Below are 22,876 nucleotides of genomic sequence, written 5' to 3'. Positions count from 1 at the left end.
AAATGGGGAGGGATCAAGGAACAGGAAGGGGATTTTCCTGGACCTAAAAGGATTGTGGGGAGAAGAAGGATAAAAGGTGGGAGGAACCATGTCACTCCCTCCATCTTGGGCTCCATGGGACCCATCTTGTGGAGGGAGCTGAAAACGAACTGAGGGTCTTCTAACGGTGCAGTGGTGACAGCCTTGATATTATTCGCCCAGGCTAGCCAGCCAGCAACTGCTAACAGCACAGGGGGCACCCATCCTGATAGCCAGGCTTCGGGACAGCGCCTCAGGCAGACATCCAGTGCTATGGCTGCAGGTGCTGCCAGGTGTGGATGAGACCGAGTAAAAGCTGTGACGAACAGGAATAAAAGAGTTCTCTCCATTTGGGGCAGGTCCGGGTTTAATAAAGTCCAGGGAAGCCAACAAATTAAGAGACCAGGGGAGTGGCAACATAGGTTTATAAAGGGAGTGGGAGGTAGGGGTGGAACCGGTAGAAGGACGAATGGGAATCCATGGGGCAGTGGGGTACATAAGACTGACATACAAAGTAAACCAATGGATACAACTCAAAGGAGGGGCCCCAGTCCCTAAGCCAATCACTCCAAGCCCTGGAGAGAAGTTTCTGGATGAAAAGGTGTGAGCAGGGAGTGACTGGCAGGGCCGTGGGGTGGAGTCGAGGGAAGGATACATTGGGTTGCTGGAGTAACTGGGGAGGAGTATAAATGGATACATTTGCAACCATGGGGACCAGGCAGATTAACACATAATGGGGAGGGGAGGGAGAACCCGGGCAGAACAGAACAATCCAACTTAAACAAAGTTGGGAGAGAGGGGGAAGGGTGTCAGGGTCTGTCCTAATGGACAGATGACCTGATGGTTCGTAGGAATGATCTCAGAGTGCAAAACACCAACACGGTACAAGGGGGTTTGCAGTGATAATCAAAACAAATGCAGTTTTATTGAAATAACTACAGCAAAAATGCAATAGAGGGATTAAGGGAGAGAAAAAGATAGAGAAAGAGAGAGAGAAGGGGGGATATAGCTACCAACGCAGAGATGAAGTCCTTTGGTCCAGTCCAGACGAGGGTCCACCTGCTACGCTGGGGAGATCTCAGAGGCTCTAGCTAACTCAGAGGTTTTTATTACTGAAAATTGTGAGGGGGGTGGGAAACAGATACAATAGGGAACAGATGTAACAGGTAGTCTATGTTCTCAGCAGTAAACGACAGGCAAACTTGTTTTCTTGGTTCAGTGATCATAACCTGCAGGCAAACATCTCATTTTGGTCAGCTTGCCTCCCCCACACACCTCCCCCGGGCTGGGGGTTTCAGTCCCAGTCCTTGGAAGGAGCAGAGGGGCCTTTTAGGAGTTTCATGTCTCAGTCCTTGATGGAAAAGCTTCTTACATCTCAGACTGTCTGTCACGGTGGTTGTTAAACAGGTGAGGGTCTTCTGTGGGAGACCACCTGAAACTCAGGAGAAGTCCAGCCAGGCCGAGAGGTGGGACAGCTTCCAGAGCTGCTGTTGTTGCAAATGGGGCACGGTGCCCTCTTCTTAGCATACAGCAAACACTCCTGTGAAAACAATAGCTCTACACTGAGCTTTCAGGTTTCAGGGCCCGTGGCGTGTTACTTTTCTCCTACAGAGCCAGATATAGACGGGGGGGGGGGGGGTCTTCTCTTCAGTGGTCTCCCAAGGACAATCGTGAGGCAGATGAGGGAAAATTTGGACAGACTCTCACAAAGGGAAAGACCCCTAAGAGTCTGGCCAGGACTCTTAGGGCGGGGGGAATGGGATATTTGACAGAAGTCAGGGGAGGGGTGGACACCCTGCACTGTGCTGGAGTGGGCTGCTCCTCCCAGAATCCCAGTCTTGGGGCAAGCAGGGGAGGGAGAAGTGCTAGGAGTAGGAGTAGAGGTAGAACTGGGGAACAAACTAGAAACTGAGGGTCGTTCTACCAATTTCGGCCTGGATAGTAACTGGGCTCTGATCTGAAGGGGTCAATAAGAAATTTTCGCCAGGGAGGAATCCCCTGATAGTATCGAATTTTGCAATCTGATAGAAACAGCTTCCCAGAAATCAGAGTCACAATTTTTTTTTGGGGAAATCTCCAGAAATTGGGAAAACAGCCATTTAAATAATTTCCTTAACTTTTTTTTTGGGAATGACAAATCCCTCTCCGGCAAGGATACCCACAACTTGGTTAGTAGCTCTCTTTTGGGTTGCAGAAAGTCGAGCATCCATGGCTAAGAGATTTTAAAAGGGGCAACTCAATCCGCCCACCATTCCAGGGAATTGTAAAGAAAACAGCACAAGCCCCGCACTGGCCCCTGTCAGAGACAAGTAGCTGCGCAGCAGAAAGAGAAAATATGGCCCCAAAGAGTAAATAGATTAAAAAGACAGGGAGAGAGAAAAGAGAAAGACTTACAAAACTCCGGCAGGGGCAAAAAGAAAAACTGGAGTGGTGGTCCTGTTGGGGGAATGACTCCTGGGTGCACGGAGCTGCCGTTCCCGATCCCGTGGGAGTCCCACCCACTAGAATGGGGTCTGCTCAACCCGGGGGTAGTTCCGCGGCCAGAGAGGCTAATCAGCCTTGTCCATGGGGTCCAGCGAAACGCTCAGGTCCACGATGACCCGGATTTGGAAGCCTTCAGGGCCCCACGTTCGGTGCCAGAACTGCAGCTGTCCGGCCAGAGAAATGCGTCCCAGCTAGCTCGTCAGCACAGCTAGCAGCACAGGGGGCACTTAACCCGATAGCCCAGCTTTGGGTCAGCGCCTCAGGCAAGCAACCAGCGCCATAGCTGAGGATGTTGCCAGGTGCAGGACGAGGCCAAGGAGTGGCTGCGGTCAACAGGATAGAAAGAAGAGAGCGCTTTCCGGTCAGGGCAAAGTCCAGGTTTATTGAGTGTCCCAGGGAGGACAGCAACTGAAGAGAGAGAGAGGGAGGGTTACATGAACTTATAGAGGGTGGGGAGTACAGGGGTGGAGCCAAGTCAGGAGCAAATGGGAATCCAGGGAGGAGTGGGGTACATAGGATTGACACAAAGGAAACACCAATGAAAACAATTTCAGAGAAGGGCCCCAGCCCCTGAACTAATCACTCTGAGCCCTAGACAGAAGATTCTGGAGAAAAAGGTGGTGGCAGGGAGTGACAGGCAGGGCGCCAGGGTGGGGTGGAGGAAGGGATACATTGGGTTACCAGGGAAACTGGGGAATAGTTTAAAATAGATACAATGGTAGTCATAATAATTGGGGTGACTGGCAGTAACTGTGAGGGGAGGGAGAACCAGGGCAGAACCATTTTAACATAGAGGGGGAACGGAACAGACCAACACAACAGTGTATCTAGTTCTTTATGTGTAGTGTAATATCTGTGTTTAGATTTCCATCTGTATACAGTTGTGTAGGTATGTATTTCTATTGATGTAGTTTTTGGTGTATGTCTTTTTAAATAGCTAAATTGGTATTTTTATTGGTATATATGTTAGGTTTTATATTTTTAGATGTATATTGATCTATTTCTATGTATATTATATTTACATATATATCCAGATGTATAGCTGTATATTTGTATTTATATTTGCATATTTGCAGCTGTACAGATATTTAGATTGGTAGTGCTGTTTGTCTCTTTAAAGATAGGTTTGTGTTCTGTATCTGTTTCTGGAATGTAATAGGTAACATTTAATCTGTATTCACATCAATATATTGTGGTAGTTGTATAGGTATTCAGTTCAATTTAAATGTGTATGGCGTAACTCTATTTTTTGAGTTCTTGGTAATAGAGAGAGATACTGATATTTTTTGTATTTTTATATGGGGTGTATGCTTGTTGAAATATGCAAGAAATTAATTTTCCCTTGATCTCTGTGTATAGTGAGTGTTTGTAGGGGTTTTCAATAACTTACTTTTGTTAACAGAAGTTGTTATTTCTATGTGTTTAAATAGTGTGGTGTAACAGTTAAATAAATTGCATTCTTTAACTGAGATCTGTTCTATGTTGTCAGCGCTGGTGGAGCAATTTGTAAGAAATGCCATTTGTCAACTGAGATGGATGTCTTGTAATTTGTGCTACCCAAAGCCATGAGCAGATGTAAATGCTGGAGGATTCTGGCCATGAAAATCTCCAGCCATGCCCAGGACAAGCCCCACCTGCACTCGGGCTGGGAAAGGGAAGCACAGACTTGAGCTGGCAGCAGACCCACATGTTGGCTCAGAACTCACTACAAAGGCCTGCTGGCTTAGAAAAAGATCAAGTATAGATTTTATATATTCTATTTATTACAGTACATATGTGGGATCTCAGCACCTCAGGATGGAGGTGCAGAGAGGCCGAGACCACCCTTGGGGGGCTCGGGAGTCCTGGAATGTTGCCAGAAGTGTCTGGTGGCAGGATTTTGATCCTACACAGGAGACGAGACCTGTATGAGGACTGGGAGGAATTCACTGGGTGAATGGTGAAGGGATAAGTTAGTTAAAGTGTAAAACACAGGGTTTAGGATTTTGGTACAGGGGGGGTCTAAAGAAGTAAGATGGAGGAATTGGGGCGTGTCCTGTCCTTCTTCTTCTTCTTCTTGGCCTCCATCTTCTGTGGTGGTGGTGGCATTTTGGGATTGGTCATTACTAAAAGTGCACCGGTTAATAAGGGTAGAAGGTATTGGGGAGAAATGATAAATATTGTACACGTAACTTAGAGTATAAAGATAAGTGACCGCCCAGGGGCTTTGGCGGTGTGCCCATGGCTGACTTGCTGTGCAGACCTCTGTCGGGCTGAAAGAAAATCTTTTAGATAAACAATTAATAAACACCAAGACCGAGACAAGATCAGAAGTCTCTCCTCGTCCTTTGAAGCGTCAGCTCTTCAAGGCCATCCCTGAGAATTCCAGAACACCTAAACAGCAGAAGCAGAAAACCTTACAAGCCTAAACAGCCGAGAAACCGAGCAAGTGGCATTCTCTGAGCTATCACTCTCCGGACATAAATCAGCCGAGCAAAGAAGAACGCCGAAAACTTACAAGTGGCGTTCGCTGCGTGGGCACACCCCACCAACCCTTTCGGGGGGGGATCAGCCCTGAAGAGCTGAAGAGCTGAAGAGCTGAGAGGGCAGCTCCTGAGGAGAGAAGCCTGAGAAAAAAAAAAAAAAGGAAAAGAAGAAAGAAGAAAAGACAAAAAAAAAACGGCCAGAAGAGTCTGCAAAAAAACAGCAGTCACTGAGAATTACATCTCTCAGCTTCTGCCGAAGACAGTTCGTAGCAGAGCAGCCCGGATCGGAACCGGAAGGTGCCTCTGGATCCTTCTCCTGTGACCTGCTGGACAGAGATCAGGAGCCTCCGGACAGCTCTGACGACAGAGTCGGTGAGAAGGCCAAAAAATAAGAATATGGGGGGTACACTGTCCCAAGAGCAAAAACAAATTTTGTCCGCCTTACAAGGCGTGGCTCAAGCATATACAGAAGGGATCCCAAGAAAAGAATTAAAACAGCTGTTGTTGTGGGCAAGGCTTAATTACCCACTGGCCGAAACATGCCTGCTATTCGAAGTGGGGTTTTGGCAGGAAATTAATAGACACTTATATTTCTTAACAAAAAACAAAAAACAAAAAACAAAAAAAAAAAAAAAAAGACGAGACAGCGTTAAAGCTGCTCTCGCCGGCAAGATTGATGCCAGAAAGGCATCTCGGCACAGTCGAAAAGACTGGGAGAGCAACGAAAAGTTGCGGCACCTCAGAAGGAGGGTGGGGGGCAATGCCCGAGGAAAAAAAAAAAATTTTAATTACCTCTGGCCACAAGAAGCCAGGGGAAAGGGCTCTCGAGAAAAGAGAGCAGGAAATAATATTAAAGCCCCCGGTCCCAAAACCCAGAAACCCCAGGAAGCTCCTAAAGCGTCCTGAAACTCCGGAGAGTACAGGGGAGTCAGGATCGGAAGGGGGGGTGCAGGGGGGAGAGAAGGGATCGGGGGGGGGCGTTTCCCGCGGGGGGCACGGCGCGGCAGCGACGGAGCCGGCGGGGAGCGCGGGTGAAGAGATAAAGGGAGACATGAGTGCAGACGCGGCTTTTATCAGCGCGGCGCCGGGGGGTGGCGGCCACTCCGGCTGGCCGGCAGAGTAGCGGAGACGTGCGCGGCGGGCAAAACTCGTAACCCGGGAGCAAAGTCGGCTCGACTTGCGGGGTGGGCCCGGGTGCCGGCGGGGGGCGGGCTGTACACACCGGCGGGAGGAGCCAGGGACACAACGTCAGAGGGAGAGGAGACAGAGTCAGGGACAGACTGAGGGGGGGAGGCCTCGGAGGTGGAGCAAGGGGGAGAGAGTGACGTCAGCTCGGGATCCTATGTCCCAGCGGCTCCACACCCTCTTCGGACGTGGTACCTCTGGATGAAACCCTCGGAGTCCCAGTCCCTTCCCTTCAAGGGAGACGTTCTGGTGTTCAAGCTCCATTTCCAGCTGAATTAAAAGCCAGGCAGACACGGTCTCAAATGAGATCACGAACACGGCAGTCGACAGGACAGGGGCAGTCGAGCTCAGGCTGTCACCCGAGCTGGGGAGGCCGGTGACAGCGCCACCTAGTGGGGGGCAAGGCTTTCGCTTGTATCTCCACAGATCGAGGTCTGACGTGGGTGTCGGCACGACGCGTGAAACCATTTCGAGTGCGAGAACATGAAAACGCGGATCCCAGAAACAAAGATCCAAGAAAAAAAAAGAGACGAGTACTCAGACAGGAGTCGAGACTCAGATTGCCAAGACGACTCGGAAGAGAAACAAAAAGAAACTAAGGACTTTGGGGGAATTCTCTGTTAAGGTCCTGAATGAAAAGCAAAGCAATGATGTCACACAGAAGTGAAGCCATGAGTTTTATGATGCTTATGTGCATCGTTCTTTCATTCATTGCAATAAGCAATGGGGATAATTTACCTATTAATCAGCCAAAGCAAAATGTATGGTAGAATTCTTTGACATCTCTCCCATTTGGAGAGGACTTTTAAGGGTAGAGTTCTTTGACATCTCTCCCATTTGGAGAGAAATTTTAAGAGTAGGGTTCTATGTTTTAATAATTCTCCTATTCCTCATATTTGTCGTCCCATGCATATTTGCATGTTTAAAACACACTATGAATCGGATAGCAAAAGAAGTCTTCCTAGTGCAAACAGAAGGGGGAGATGTGGGATCTCAGCACCTCAGGATGGAGGTGCAGAGAGGCCGAGACCACCCTTGGGGGGCTCGGGAGTCCTGGAATGTTGCCAGAAGTGTCTGGTGGCAGGATTTTGATCCTACACAGGAGACGAGACCTGTATGAGGACTGGGAGGAATTCACTGGGTGAATGGTGAAGGGATAAGTTAGTTAAAGTGTAAAACACAGGGTTTAGGATTTTGGTACAGGGGGGTCTAAAGAAGTAAGATGGAGGAATTGGGGCGTGTCCTGTCCTTCTTCTTCTTCTTCTTGGCCTCCATCTTCTGTGGTGGTGGTGGCACTTTGGGATTGGTCATTACTAAAAGTGCACCGGTTAATAAGGGTAGAAGGTATTGGGGAGAAATGATAAATATTGTACACGTAACTTAGAGTATAAAGATAAGTGACCGCCCAGGGGCTTTGGCGGTGTGCCCATGGCTGACTTGCTGTGCAGACCTCTGTCGGGCTGAAAGAAAATCTTTTAGATAAACAATTAATAAACACCAAGACCGAGACAAGATCAGAAGTCTCTCCTCGTCCTTTGAAGCGTCAGCTCTTCAAGGCCATCCCTGAGAATTCCAGAACACCTAAACAGCAGAAGCAGAAAACCTTACAAGCCTAAACAGCCGAGAAACCGAGCAAGTGGCATTCTCTGAGCTATCACTCTCCGGACATAAATCAGCCGAGCAAAGAAGAACGCCGAAAACTTACATACATATATTAAAATATATATATTACATAGTATATTGTAGGAATCCTTTAAATCAGAGGGTTTTGGGAAAGCTGCTCCTCAGTGAGGAGGATTTCTAGCCTAGAGGAACATAAAAATAAAAAGAAGACCATGGGCAGTGCCATTGCCGGAGGCCCAGGCTGTTAAAAGGAGGAATGGGTCGTCCCCTTCGTCGTCTGTATCCTTGTCAGTAATAAGTAGCAACTTTAGGGGCTCCTGGGCAGCGAGATGGAAAACCACCTCTCCAAACCAGAATGGGACATCTTTTACCAGAGGCAATTTTTGGATAAAGGATGTTCAGACATCTCAAAATATGAACTAAAAGACATTAATCTGGGTAAAAGTGAATAATCAAAATACAGACTTGAAGTCTATTACAGCGACCTGTGTGGGTCGCTGGGGATGGTGAGAGATGGACGAGAATCTTGTTTCTTGATCAGAAGGTTGGATTTATTGATATATGATATATAATACATTATGACTATACTAAATAGAATAAAGAGAGAAGTTTGCAGATGCTTGCTAAGCTTAGAATAGAAAATAAAGAATCTATAACAAAGTTGTGTCCAGGGACTCTGTCCCCAGCTTGCTCCTGTGATTGGCCTTTAATTATAAACATAGAAACATGAGCCAATCAAGGTGCATCCCATTGCATTCCACAGGAGCTGATAACAATTGTTTACATTCTTTTTCTGGGGGCCCTCAGCTTCCCAGAAAATGCAGAAATCTGAAAGAAAGGATTTCTGTGAAAAAATGTCTGCAACAGAAGTCTGCTTTTACCTTTGATTTCTGGAACCAGATCAAGTGGAAAATTTACAGTCCAGTCCCTCTCAAAAAGGAAGAGACTTTGGTCAAACTTATGCCTGTCTCCAGAGCTTTAATGGAGAGCTTTAAACAGAATGATTGTAACAGAGACTTTCTCCAACAACAAAACAGAGCACCGGTTCTGAGACTTTAATTCTGAGTGGTGCTGGGCCTTTGTCCTCCTCTGGCGGGATCTCTGGTTTTGTTCAGGGTTCCTTCCCTTCTCGTGGCATGTCCGGGGTTTCTCCAGGCAGTGTAGACAGCACCCTGAAACCCGGGAAGGAGGAATCAGATCAGCTTCCAGCTTCGGTCATGTCCTCTGTTTTTTCTGGGATTCCCTGAGTTGCTGATGCTGCGACCAGGCATCCTCCCACTCCACGGCAAAATCATCCACCCCCAGAATTCCCAGGAAAGCGTTCAGAATTTTTGTTACATTACAAGAATTTAAGGTGTTTTGTGGAGAAAAGAAGAAACCTCACAACTTTATAAAAGTTGTAAAGCCCGGTATGCCTTTATTACAACATGCGTTGGGATGCAAGCCTCCCCAAAAGGCATGCGTACCCCTGAAGACCTCAGGTCTCCTTTAATCCCCCTTCCAAATGCATATGCATACAGTTTCACAATAGGTTCATACATATTCATTCTGCGTGACATTTATCGCCAGTTCTTCTTTTATCAAAGGAATTCCTAGGTCGGGGGCAAATTGACCTCTTGGTCATTTCTATTTTCTTTTCTTTGTCTCCTCGCTGTCTCCGGCATGCAATTTTACCTTCAGCTTTGGCCTCACAGACTTTTCACCTCTCCTAGACACTTCACCTAATTCAGACTGGATCTCTACTCTGTCTCAGAGGGGTCAGGGGATGTGTTCTGGGGAGGCTGGGAATTGAATGGGTCCAGGAGATGAGAATTTGAAGAAGGTTTGCAGAAGAGGAGCTGCTGTTCCTGTGCCCTGCTCCTCTTCCGAATAAGATGAGGCTGGATCTTGTTCAGAAGTTGTGCAGGCAGGGTCTGCCAAGGGAGGCTCTGGACCCGCTCTGCCTGGCCGAGGGGCTGCAGAGTCACTCCTGCCACTGTTTCCCCTTCCCAGGAAGTCACCTCCTCGGATTGGGCTAAGGCAGGCAGTTTGCTTTGCAGCTCAGAGGACTCTTTTCATATAGATTCCTCTGCCAACACTCTTTTGGGATTTTCACCACTTTTGGCTCCCCAGCCTCCCATTACAGCAGGTGGGGGGGCTTTGGATTTGGCTCTGCTGGCAGGGGAGCGGGCAGTGGGCAGCAGTCAAGGCTTGAGCAGGGCAGGGAGGGCTCTGCCCAGAGATGTGGATGGGGTGGAGGTGGAAGAGCTCAGGAAAGTTGCTGTGGAGACACAGTTTGTTTAGAAGCCTTGAAGCCTGTCTCATTCGCTCCTGGGCTGGGGGAGAAAGAATGCTGAGATTGCAGATCAGACCTGAGAGTTTTCCAGCTGTATCCCTGTGGGCAGGGATACGGGGTGGAACCTGTAACAGTCCATTGGAAAGAGTTACAAATACAAATTCAGGATCTACAGCTGGAGAGCAGCCCAATTTGTATGAATCTAAAAGGATCCAATTTAGTGAATCCAGACGTGAGTTAGCAGGCTCTGGCTTTCTTCCTCTCACCAAGAACTTGGAGGCCTCCTCCCCAGCCCTTCCTGGCAGGGCTCCTGGAAAAGTTTGTTGCTGTGGTGACATTATTGCCAAGAACTTGGAGCTTCCTGGCAGAGTTCTTGGGACAGCTGATTGCTGTGACAAAACTACCTGTTCTTCTGGATCAGATACAGGAGTGATGAAAGGGAAAAAACAAAACACAGTCTGAATTAGCGGTAAGCCTTCCATTGCAACTACTTAATTGGTCTAACATTATTCAAAATTTAGAAAAAAAATTGGATTCAAAACAACAACTCCTTGCCTTACCTGTAAGACATGGTCATAATGATGTAAATCCACAATACGAAACTCTTTCTCACCATGATATCAAAGAACTTATAGGAAGAATGTAAAAAAATTGTAACTTCACCTGATCAGCCTCCAATGTAACAGAGATGCTAACAGCTTGCAGTAAGCTCATCTCTGCACAACATCTTGCTAATGTGCAAATCAATGCTTTTGGAAAGAAGATTGCAGAATCTCAAGGAAAGGTAGGAAAAACATTGGGAGATAATTTGAAAAAGGCTTGGGGAGAAAATTTGGGACAAAAAATGAAAAAGCTTGAAGGCTTTTCAAAAGGCCCTTGAAGCACAAACAAAAATTTTTGCAAAATCTGTTGGTCCTGTACAGTTGGACTCTGATAAAATGTCTGGTTGCTTTGCTTGTGGTAAACCAGGACATATGAAAAGAGATTGTCCTACAACAACAATCCAACCTAAACAGCCTTCTATTTGCCCTTGATGTGGGAAAGGGAAGCATCTTACTAAGTACTGTCGTTCTCAATTTGACATCAATGGCAAAGCTTGGTCGTTAAACTGAAAAAAGAGCACAGATTATCACCGCACCTCAACACAAGTAGTGGTCCCTCCTTACAGTCAAGTACCCAGTCAAATGGCATTGGTACCTCAGTCATTTACTCCTCAGTCAACCATCCCTCAAATGGTCCCAGCTCAATACCCTCAGATACAAGGTTCGAATTGGCCTCCTCAAAATCGATACACCTTTTAAATAATTTCTGTTATGAAAGTATTTCTACTGGAATTACCAGGTTTTTTTTCAACAAAGACAGTACCTGTTGATTTTAGGCAAAGCTAGCAACAAAATTTTTAGACTTTCAGGCCTTCCAGTTGTTGTTTCAATAAATTGTAACAAAGAGCTAGTAATTTTAGCTATTGCATTAAACGTTCCTATGGTGACTTCTCCAAAAACACCTATTGCTATTGTACTTCTTTCACCCATGAATACAGCCAAGCAAAACAACTTTCCAGAGAATTCAAAGATGTCTGTGCCATTTGGAACCTCAAGTCCTGAGATCTTTTGGATGCAATGTTTGGACTGCAACCAAGCAAAATTGACTTGCTGCCTGACTGACTGTGGTAAAACAATTTACATTACAGTCATGCCAGATACTGGTGCAGATGTCACTGTAATTTCATGTTTTGGCCCAGCGATTGGGATTTGGTAGCTCCTGCAGGTTCCCTCACAGGGCTTGCAGGTGCTACCGTGTGTTTGCAAAGTGCATCCATGATTAACATTACAGGTCCTGAAGGAAAGACAGCAACAGTGCATCCTTTTGTTCTTCAGAAGCCTTTCACCATCTGGGGAAGAGACGTCCTGTCCCTCCTGTCTGGGGGAGCAGAACTGGAGGTGGGACTGTGATGGAAATCATGTCAAAACCTGCCACTTGAAAGCTGACCTGGAAAACTGATCATCCAATATGGATTGATCAATGGTCTTTAACAGAGAAAAAATTAAATAGCCTTAAAAGATTGGTAAAGGAGCAATTACAAGAAGGTCACATCACAGCCACAAACAGTCACCAGTATTCTTCATCCATAAGAAGATATCGGACTCCTGGAGGTTCTTTCATGACCTGAAGAAAATCAATGAAGATCAATTGAAGACATGGGACCTATTTAACCTAGACTTCCTTCTTTATCAATGATCTCAAAACACTGGCCTCTCATTGTCATTGATTTAAAGGATTGTTTTTTCCACATCCCACTTCATCCCAATGATGCTCAAAGATTTGCCTTTTCAGTTGTAGTCATCAATCGAAGAGAACTCATGCAGAGATACTACTGAAAATCATTGCCCCAAAAATGAAGAATTCACCTATAATTTGCCAACATTTTGTCACACAAATTTTGTCTCCAGTTCGACAGAAGTATCCAAGATCCATGATTCTGCACTACGTGGATGATTTGCTCATCGCTGCTCCAATGCAGCCAGAGATGGAGCAAACCCATGCTAGTGTTGTTACTGAAATCCAACATGTAGGACTTAAAATTTCTATACCCAAAATTCAAGAAGTTCCACCTTGGAAGGATCTGGGATGGAAGATGACTGAAAAAACAATTACACCACAGAAGATACAGCTCTGGACCAGTGTCACCAACCTGCAAGATTTACAACAGCTTCCAGGAGAAATCTATTGGGTCACACCTGGTTTGGGAGTCACCAACAATGAACTGGGTCCACTTTTCAATTTACTGAGAGGAAGCTGTGACATCAATTCTCCCAGAATTCTAATACCTGAAGCTTGTGCAGCCTGTGACAAGGTCATGGAGGCTCTCCAAAGATGACAAACTCACCACTGTATTCCAGAAAAGCCTTTCTTTTTTGCAATTTTAGGAGAAAAAATGCAGCTTTGTGGTCTCATTTTTCAAAGGGAACCTTCTGAGAGACATTCTTTGTTGATAATAGAATGGGTTTGCCTTCCCTACAGATTTCCAAAGATTATTTTCACAGTTTTAAAGATGATAGCAGAAATTGTGATTAAGGCCAGAACAAAATTGTTAAGTTTAGCAGGTCAAGAATTTGGAGCTCTCTATTTACCACTGAAAAAAGATTATCTTGACTGGGCAATGCAAATGCATTGCAAATGCAAAATTCTGCAAAATTCTGATGATTTGCAATGAGCATTGTTAAATTTTCCGGATATTTCTTCTGTTCATTACCTAGCTCACAAATTATTGCAGGTAAAATTGAGTTTTAGAGAGAAACCTATGTTAAGTAAAGAGCCTTTTAACGCAATAATTCTCTTCACTGATGGATCTGGCAGAAGTCACAAATCGGTCGTAACTTGGTTGAACCAAACAACTAGAACTTGGGAATCAGATATTCAAATAGTAGAAGGATCTCCTCAGATTGCTGAACTTGCTGCTGTAGTTCAGGCTTTTCAGCTCTTCCACAGCCTTTTGATTAATTAACACATTTTGCTTATGTTGCTAATGTGGTTAAAAGAATAGAAGGATCAGTTCTAAAGAATGCTAGTAATGACACTTAGATATCATTGGCTTTCATGGCTTTATACAACTTTGCAATAATGAACTAATCCATATTTTGTTTCTCACATCAGGGCTCATTCTTTGCTTCCTGGATTTTTAGTGGACGGAAATGCCAGAGCAGGCAAAGTGACAATGCTTATTTCAAACACCGTGCCAAACATTTTGGAACAAGCAAAACTGAGTCATGCCTTTTTTCAGCAAAATGCACAAGCACTTGTGGGAATGTTCAAATTTCCAAAAGTCAAGCTAAAACTATAATAAGTACTTGCCCTGAATGTCAGCTTGTGCACCCTCCTGTTTCTACAAAGACTGACCAACCCACGGGGTTTACAAAACCTGCAGTTATAGCAAACGGATATCACTAAATAGCCTTCCTTTGGTAAATTTAACAATACTCATGTTTCAGTGGACACATTCTCTGGTGCAGTTTTTGCTTCTCTTCACACAGGTGAAACAGGTAATCATGCCTGTCAACATTTTTTGCAAGATTTTGCTTCATGGGGTGTGTCCCAAGAAGTAAAAACTGACAATGATGCTGCACGTACAGCTCAAAAATTGGCCACATTTTTAAAGATTGTGGTGTTCATCACATCCTTGCTGTTCTTCACTCTCCCACAAGTCAAGCAATTGTTGATAGGGCACATCAGACATTAAAACACATTCTAGATCAACAGAAGGGAGAGTAGTGGTCACACCACAGATGCGGTGGAACAAAGCTTTGTGTTTCTAATTTCTTAAACAGCTCTGTGTCAGAACACAATCCACCAATTTTTAGGCATTTTTCCAATAACACACAGGCAAAACTGAAAGAAAATCTCTGTTTTAATTAGAAACCCTGGGAAAGGACCCACTGAAGGTCCTTTCTGATCAATCCCTTGGGGCAAAGGGTGTGCTACCGTCTCTACAGGTGTTTTGCGGAGAAAAGAAGAAACCTCACAACTTTATAAAAGTTGTAAAGCCCGGTATGTTTATTTTACGATGCGCGCCGGACGCAAGTCCCCCAACAAGGCATGCGTGCCTCTGAAGACCTCGGGTCTTCTTTTATCCCCCTTCCAAATGCATATGCATACAGTTTCACAATAAGTTCATACATATTCATTCCGTGTGACATTTAGCACCAGTTCTTCTTTATCAAAGGAATTTCTAAGTCGGGGGCAAATCGACATTGTGGTCTTTTCTGTTTTTCTTTCTCTGTCTCCTTGCTGTCTCGGCATGCGAGTTTTTCCTTCAGCTTTGGCCTCACAGACTTTTCACCTCTCTTAGACACTTCACCTAATTCAGAATGGATCTTTACTCTGTCTCATTCCCCCCTTTCCTAGGAAATAAGTAAATTCTTTTACTTAATGAAAACCTCACAACAGTAAGTGTCTTTTAGTGCTTCACCATGTGCTTTTGACAAAGATATTAGTACAGCTATTTGTTGTAGCATACAGCAGCACAAGCAGTTCTCAAGCATACCCCCTTTTCCAGTATATACGAGCACAGTTTTCTGGTCAGTGACTGGATGAATTTCGAAGCGACAAATACTCTGCTCAGTGTCCAAACACACATCCTGAGCATTAATAGTATTGCTTTCACAAATGAATCGCATCCGTTCTCTAGCAGTGCAGGATTCTAAGTTTCATGGTTTAATCCTAGAGCAACGATGGGATGGATAACATAGACAGTGCATTATGTATGATAAGCACAAAGGCAGTTGCCACATTAGAAACAGGATCATAGGTGAAATTCACCATAGTCCGCCAGGTTTGAAACTTCCTTTCAACATCAATTGCATTATCCCACACAATTTCTTGAATTGGAAAATTACCTTCACCCCTTTCCCATATGATCAGAGCTGCTGTTGCTTGTATTCATAACTGTGCTAGTATACAACTGAAAGCTAAAGACACATTATCTTGTACTATACTAAGTGTTTCTACTATCAACTTGTGGTCTTGGTCCCCGGCCTTTTCATACTTCCTTACTTTGGCAGTACTTTTGAAATCTGTCACTGGCTAGTTTCTAATGCCAATAGAGATTACTATAAAGGCTGCTTCAATTTTGTTAGGCTACCTGCTGCAGTGGCCAGTTTATTCACCAGTATTTCTGAATCAATTCCATTTAAAACTCCTAATCTTGTCCCTAATATGCCAGTTAGATGTTTGTTATGGGGAACAGGAACTGTTTTTTGTTTATGACCATCCCTCCCTGCCAGAGGGATGTGCTGGGCTCACACTGCAAATTCAGACACACTTCACAAGTGTATCTGACAGAGGTTTAGGTCATATTTGAGGCAGATGTTTGTTCTGAAATGTAGAGACCTCAGGAATCTCCTTCCCCCTCCAGAGCACCTGATTTCCCAGATGTGTGGCAAGCAGGAATGTCTCTCCTGGTCTACGAAACTTCACCCACCTTGCCCCTAGCTTCAGGTCCAAGCCTCAAGTAAATAATGAAGGGGAAGTCTAAGAGAAGAGCCTAAATCCATTTGCAGTGCCTCAGAAGAAACTGGGACCAGGTTTCTGCTACTTGAAACACTCAGCACAAAAGTGATGCTCAAAATCCTACAGCCTGCTGCTGAGCTCTGAGGGGGGGGTCTCTCTCTACCTCTTTTAAGCAGAATCCAACCGCCTCAGACTGGGACAATCACTGATCCAAATCTCAGTAGGAAAAGGGATAGCTATAAATAAAGAAAATCACCTTTCTTGCTTGGGTTAATTTACCACCTGCAGTTCAGCACCCTTTACCAGTCACTGCCTGAGTGTTCAGCCAACCGGCTTGGAAAATGACCTAAGGAGCTGTTGTTCAGTCACATTCTTTACTACGTTAGGTTCAAGTTTGGAGTTTGGGTAGAGTCTGAACTAGTATGGGGTGTATAAGGCCCTGCTGTGGTAAAAAGTGCAGAGTCCACTTTGAATTCAAATGAAAATCTGATAATAATTCGAGCTCAAAGGCAGGTCACTTCTACAGGCTGTATCAAGGTGGAATTACACCAACAGTCTGATCCACTTAGGTTATCACAGACTTCCTGGTGTTCATATACACCAGGAGAGGTTCAGACACTAATTACATCTGGTCTCTCATAAGCTACCCTATTGATGACCTGGCACCCTACTTTGATTTCTTCTCCTCTGATTCCTTGAAGAGTCCACAGTTCCTGTTCTTGCCATTCTTGCTCCTCACATATCTGATTCTCATGGATGACTACAGTAGATATGTTTAAATCTTTTATCTCAGAAGGTTTTCCTATGATCCAGTATACTGATTAAATGCCAGGGACCAAGGCCATTTAGCATTACTTTGAACAGAGGTACTCTCAAGTTCTGAAACTTCAGTTAAGATTACACACAATACAATTCTACAAACTAAAATATGAGCTACTCCCGACCGCAATATACTCATTTTGCCCGAGTAAGTTTTAATCTCAGTTCATTGTCTCCTGGCGTCACTCCTTAAGGGGTTTCTGGGCCTTCTTCACCCGAGAGTGATGGATCCAGGCATTCTGCTCCTTGATTTTGATTGCAGTGAAGGTGGTGAGAAGTACTCGCAGTGGTCTGTCCCACTGTGGTTCCGAAGTCTTCTCTGTAAGAGACTTAACATATACATCATCCCCAGGCTATCTAACTCCCTGCTCGGAGTTCCAGCCACATGTTTCTCAATTACTCTGAGCTGTTTGCTTAATGCCACCATGTAGGTGGACATTCTGGACATTCCCTTTGTATTCTATATGGTCTTCTATAAGGCATTCCAAAAGGACTCAGCATTCCTTTAGCTCAAGGTTTAGTTTGAATTTGCAATATTGCTAGTGGAAGAGCTTGGGCTAGGGTAGATTAACTTCTTGCCCCAGTCTTATTCATTCTCTTCACCTGGCCACTTGATTGGGGGTGGTATGGCGTGTGAAGTTCCTGATCTGTGCCCAGATGGCTACTAATCTGTTGCACTATTTTGGAAATGAAATGTGATTCTTTATTTGAGGATATAGTGGCTGGAACTCTGAAGCATGGTATTATTTCTTGTAAAAATAATCTAGTCACCTCTTGAGCTTTGACAGTTCTGGTGGGGAATGTTTCTGGCCACCCTGAAAATGTATCTATCAATACCAGTAAATACTGATACCCCCCTTTCCTTGGGAGTTCTGAAAAGTTAATTTGCCACTGCTGTACAGGCCCATGGCCTCTCCCAGTCTGACCGAGTTTTGGCCGGGGGCGTATTTTGGGGTTAGTCTGGAGGCAAGGATCACATTGTCGGCTTACCTGAGTGATAGTGGCATATAAATTCCTGACAACGATACAACGATTGTTTCAATCAGATGTGTGTTCTAGAAAGCCTGTGGAAATTACTGCTTCAAAGTCAACACTTCATTTCAATGCACTCTGTATCACTCGCAGCCTTGGTCATTTCGAAAAGGAGCCACACTCTATAAAAGGCTTCTAAGTAGTTAGGCCCTAGTGTGTTTTCTAGTGCTCTTCCTTCACTAGTAACTACGAAAATGGGAAGGGATTACTAGCTCTCTTTCAATGGTAGCTCACCCCTTGCAGTTGTACGTCTCTTTTGGTTAGTATTATTGTATTATGGCTTACCTTCGAGGAAAATCTGTACCTCACCCTTTGCTGCTTTCTTTGCCTCTCCATCCGCCAGCTCATTTCCTCCAATTTTAAGCTCACTCTCTAGTGTGCCTTAATATGCCTTTTCAGGTAGCTGAACTGCTTCTAGCAGCTGGATTGTCTCTTCTTTCCCTGTGAGGTCAGCAGTCCCCTCTCTTTCCAGATGGCTCCATGTGCATGTGTGACTCCAAATGCATTCCTTGGGTCTGTGTAGATGGTTATTCTCCTCCCTTTTGCCCTTTCCAGGGCACGGGTCAGGGCAATTATCTCAGCCTTCTGCGCAGAGGTACCTGTTGGTAAGGGTCCAGACTCGATTACCTCTCTGCAGGTAGTCACTGTGAACTTTGCAATGTCGCTTTCCTGTCAGTGAACCAGGTCTCTGCATAGTCCGGAGGAGTGTCCCTTAAGTCTGGGCAGCGGGAGTCCGTAGCTTCGGTGGTCTCTAGGCAACTATGGTGTCCACTGAGAAAAGAAGCTGGGTTGACAATATTAGTCACCGCTATCTCTACATCGTAAACCTCTGTGGTGAGAGCCAGTGGCCACCCTTTACTTCCAGTGCTGCAGACACTGTGTGGGACACTAGCACAGTCATTTTTGTCCCAGGGTAAACTTGCATGCCTCTTGAATATTCAGCACAACGGCTGCTACAGCTCTGAGGCAACCTGGCCATCCTTTGGCTGTTGCATCTAGTTGCTTAGAGAAGTAAGCAACTGCCCTTCAGTAAGGGTCCAAGTCCTGAGCCAGTATTCCCTGGGCAATTCCTTGCGTGGGAAAAATAGAAAGAATGGTTTACTTACATCTGGAAGTTTCAAAGCTGGAACTGACATGAGGGCTCTCTCTCTAGTTGGCGAAAGGCCCATGTGGTGTCTTGTGTCCGCTGGAGATCTCTGTTTCCATTGGCAATAAGAGCATAGAGGGGTCTGGCGAACAGTCCATAATTATAAACCCACAGCTGGCACTACCCTACCATGCCTAAGAGGGTTCGGAGTTCTTTCATTGTCTGGGGTTTCAGGGTTTGGCATAAGGCTTCCCTGCCTTAAAGTCTGCTGCTCAGCACTCACTTCTTACCCCAGGTAGATTACCTTCTGTTTCACTACCTGTGCCTTTTCTTTGAGACTCTGCGTCCTTGGAGTCCTAGGAAATTCAAAAGGCTTACCGTCCAGGCTTCTCTCGCTTCCCTCATCCGAGTGGCTACTAGAAGATCGTCCACGTACTGCAACAGCCTCCTTTCCTCTTGTGGAGCTTCCTGGGACTCTGGGTCTTTGCAAGCTGTTCTCCAATTGGAGTGGGGAATCTTGAAGCCTTCAGGCACATGGACTGTGTGAGCTTGTGTTTGAATGCAAAAAATTTCTGGCTGGCTTCGTGGATAGGGAGGCAAAAGAAGGCATCTCTTAGGCCTAAAACAGTGAACCTGGTTAGCTCAGGTGTTAAACAAGTTAGTAAGGTATATGGATTTGCTACCACAGGGTATAAATTCTGTGTTATCTTATTGACAGCCCTTAGTCCAGTACTATCAATTATTGGGCTGATTCCTTCCTTATCTTCCTTTTGAGGGTACTACTCAGTTCTCACTAGTTGTGTTCTTTCCTTAAACTTGATGCTCATGGGGGAGCATCTTTCACTCTCCCTGGTACAGCAGAGGCCCATACCCTTGAAAACATTTATTTACTTATTCTAATATCTCCTTACTAATGTCTCTCTTAATTTCAGTGTCTGTTAATGTTAAGCCTAACATCTTTGTATCATTTGCCTCCAGAGTAACCTTTCTCATTTGAGAATGTTTAGCAAATTGAGCGAATTGTACAAAAGCTTTTAGGTACACATAGTACACATATTACTTCAAAGGTTTGCACCAGGATGCCAGGATGCCTTCTCAGACTGGCCAGTTGTTCAGTTGTTCCCCACACTGCAACATAAACATTCTCCACAGGTACTAAAGCTTTATTTAAAACTGAATATATGGCCCTTGTGTCAACAAAAATTCTTCTCTTTTGGGGAGGTCATCTTTACCCTTCCTCCCTTACCTTGGGAGGAGCCTTTAGCAAATCATGTGTACTCATTTTGTGAACTGTGATTGCTTTGCATTTCAGCACGATAATCCTTGCCTGATTTCATACGTTGCTATCTTATGCTGCATGCTGAACAACATGTTTGATTTGCTTTCTCTTTGCCTTGCTTTCCCTTTTCAAGAAATCTGGGTGATTCCTTAAAACACAAAGACATTTCAGCATACAAAACTCTATCCCGTTTATCCTCCTATTTTAAAACAGTACTAACAGCAATGAAGTATTATACATCTTTTTATTTTCTGAGCTGCTCCTACTGGCAGCCTTCTCCCAGTGAGCCCCTCTCAAAAGGGGCTAATTTAGGAACCTCTTTGCTCTGGTCAGTTCTCACTATTTATTTCTCCTTGCCCTGTCTCGCTTCCACTCAAACCTTTTTACAGACCTTCACAGTAGTTTCTCAACTTTCCTCCTATACACACAGCTCCAGGTGGCAGGTATCAGATGTGGTTCCCACACACAAGTTCTAAGACCTTAGGTTCTGAATCCGCTTGACCAGAAACTTCTAATTTACATGTGCCCTGACACTTATTAGAACAGCAAAACCAGTGTTTCTCATAAACACTGCACTGCAATAATAACTGCACATCCAGCTTTTGCTCACAGGCCAATCCCGTGTTCCCTGGGGAGATGGGGCAGCCAGAGCTGTCCCTGTGCCCAGGGGACAGCCACTGTCACCTCACACAGCATGCTAATCAAAAACGTGATATAGACACTATATTCTGATCAAACAAAATATCAGTCTTTTCTAGTTCTCTTCTTGCACAATCTAATTAAGCCCTGTGTCTACTTACACTTGTTTTACTGCTTTGCAAAAAGGCTGTGCTAGTCACAGCCGAAACTCTGATATGCCCACAGACACAAACACTCGCACCCGCACCCCCCCTTTATCTCAAATTCGCTAGAGCCAAGGCTTGAATTGCTGTGAGGGGGGGGAATTCTTGGAATTCCTTTAACTCTATCGTAATTAAGCATAAATCACTGTACTATAGTTCTCCTATGTAAAATGCCACTCTTGTTGCAACAAAATCTTAAAATCTCCACAAACACTACTATACAATCTGAGAATCAAATTACCACAATGCAGCGGAAGAAAATCACCACACAAAACCACTTGGAAAGGGCATATCTCTCAAAGTGCTCACTTTTCTCAACACAACATAGCATACCATAATTCAGCATTTACTCATATCAATTTTCTTGGACACAATCAAAATCAAACATCCAAGGCAAAGGAACTCTCTGAGCTCATACTCATACTCACGGTTAAAATGTACCAGATCTACACAAATCACTACATTTAAACAGGATAAGTACCATCACTGACATTCTTCCACTCGCTTCTCTGTGGGGCACTTCTGTCCCTGCCCCCGCAGCCTGCTGCAGCCGGCGCCTCAGGCCTCACTCGGCTGCTTCAAACACGGGTAGTACTGACCCCCCCCCGCACTGTAGATTTATTCTCTTTTATACACCATACACTTATACACTTGCATGATTAGAAACACAGTGCACCGACCACACAATGCACACATTAACCATACAGCAACACAGTGTCCGGACATCACACACACACACAAACAAAACACACACGGGCTCAACACTTCTGCTCTATCAGAACTATGAACCCCCAACACACATACACGGGTTCACCCGGCTCACCCCCAGAGCCACTAGCGGTTCTGCTCTATCAGAACTATGAACCCCCAACACACATACACGGGTTCACCCGGCTCACCCCCAGAGCCACTAGCGGTCTGCTCTATCAGAACGATGAACCCCATCTCTAATACAGCTGCTCTATCAACTGAACCCAGACGTCTCCGGGTGGTTTACTCTCTTGCTCTCCTTTCCCTCCCCCGGGGCCCCTCAGTACATACCGTATCTTCCTCCGCAGGCCAGCAGGTCCTTGTCTGTCCTCGCAGGTGGCAAGTTGAAACGAGCGGAGCCCCACCAGGAAAAAATCCTAGGGCGCGCCTTGGAGGTCCGTCTATCCCCCCTGCCCCTGCGGGGACAGAGAAATCCTGGCTCGGCTCGCCATAATGTTTTGCGGAGAAAAGAAGAAACCTCACAACTTTATAAAAGTTGTAAAGCCCGGTATGTTTATTTTACGACGCGCGCTGGACGCAAGTCCCCCAACAAGGCATGTGTGCCTCTGAAGACCTCGGGTCTTCTTTTATCCCCCTTCCAAATGCATATGCATACAGTTTCACAATAAGTTCATACACATTCATTCCGTGTGACATTTAGCACCAGTTCTTCTTTATCAAAGGAATTTCTAAGTCGGGGGCAAATCGACCTTGTGGTCTTTTCTGTTTTTCTTTCTCTGTCTCCTTGCTGTCTCGGCATGCGAGTTTTTCCTTCAGCTTTGGCCTCACAGACTTTTCACCTCTCTTAGACACTTCACCTAATTCAGAATGGATCTTTACTCTGTCTCACAGGTGCAGGAATTAAGTGGGTCCCAGCCAAAAACCATATCACAGCCAAGAATGTGTTGACGAGTTCAAGACTGTAGAAGCACGTAGGCAGATGTGAGTGAAACAGAGGGATCATGGGTCATGCCTGATGTTCCCTTTTCATCATCAGGATCTGCAAACTCT

The 22,876-nt window shown here is 45.2% G+C and overlaps 1 protein-coding gene across 1 annotated transcript in view; it reads right to left on the bottom strand.

Annotated features, from left to right (window-relative positions):
- Positions 1–2,567: 2,567 nt before the first annotated feature.
- LOC132086422 (serine/threonine-protein kinase PAK 3-like) overlaps positions 2,568–22,876 on the bottom strand; it is a 67,644-nt gene continuing 47,335 nt past the window's right edge. The window contains 1 exon segment of the mRNA XM_059492087.1: positions 2,568–2,666. Coding sequence (XP_059348070.1) covers positions 2,568–2,666 — 99 coding nt within the window.

Source organism: Ammospiza nelsoni, chromosome Z (genome assembly GCF_027579445.1).
Source record: "Ammospiza nelsoni isolate bAmmNel1 chromosome Z, bAmmNel1.pri, whole genome shotgun sequence".
Lineage (NCBI taxonomy): Eukaryota > Metazoa > Chordata > Aves > Passeriformes > Passerellidae > Ammospiza > Ammospiza nelsoni.
Note: the sequence above shows the minus strand (reverse complement) of the source record. Positions and strands in the feature narration are given on the sequence as shown.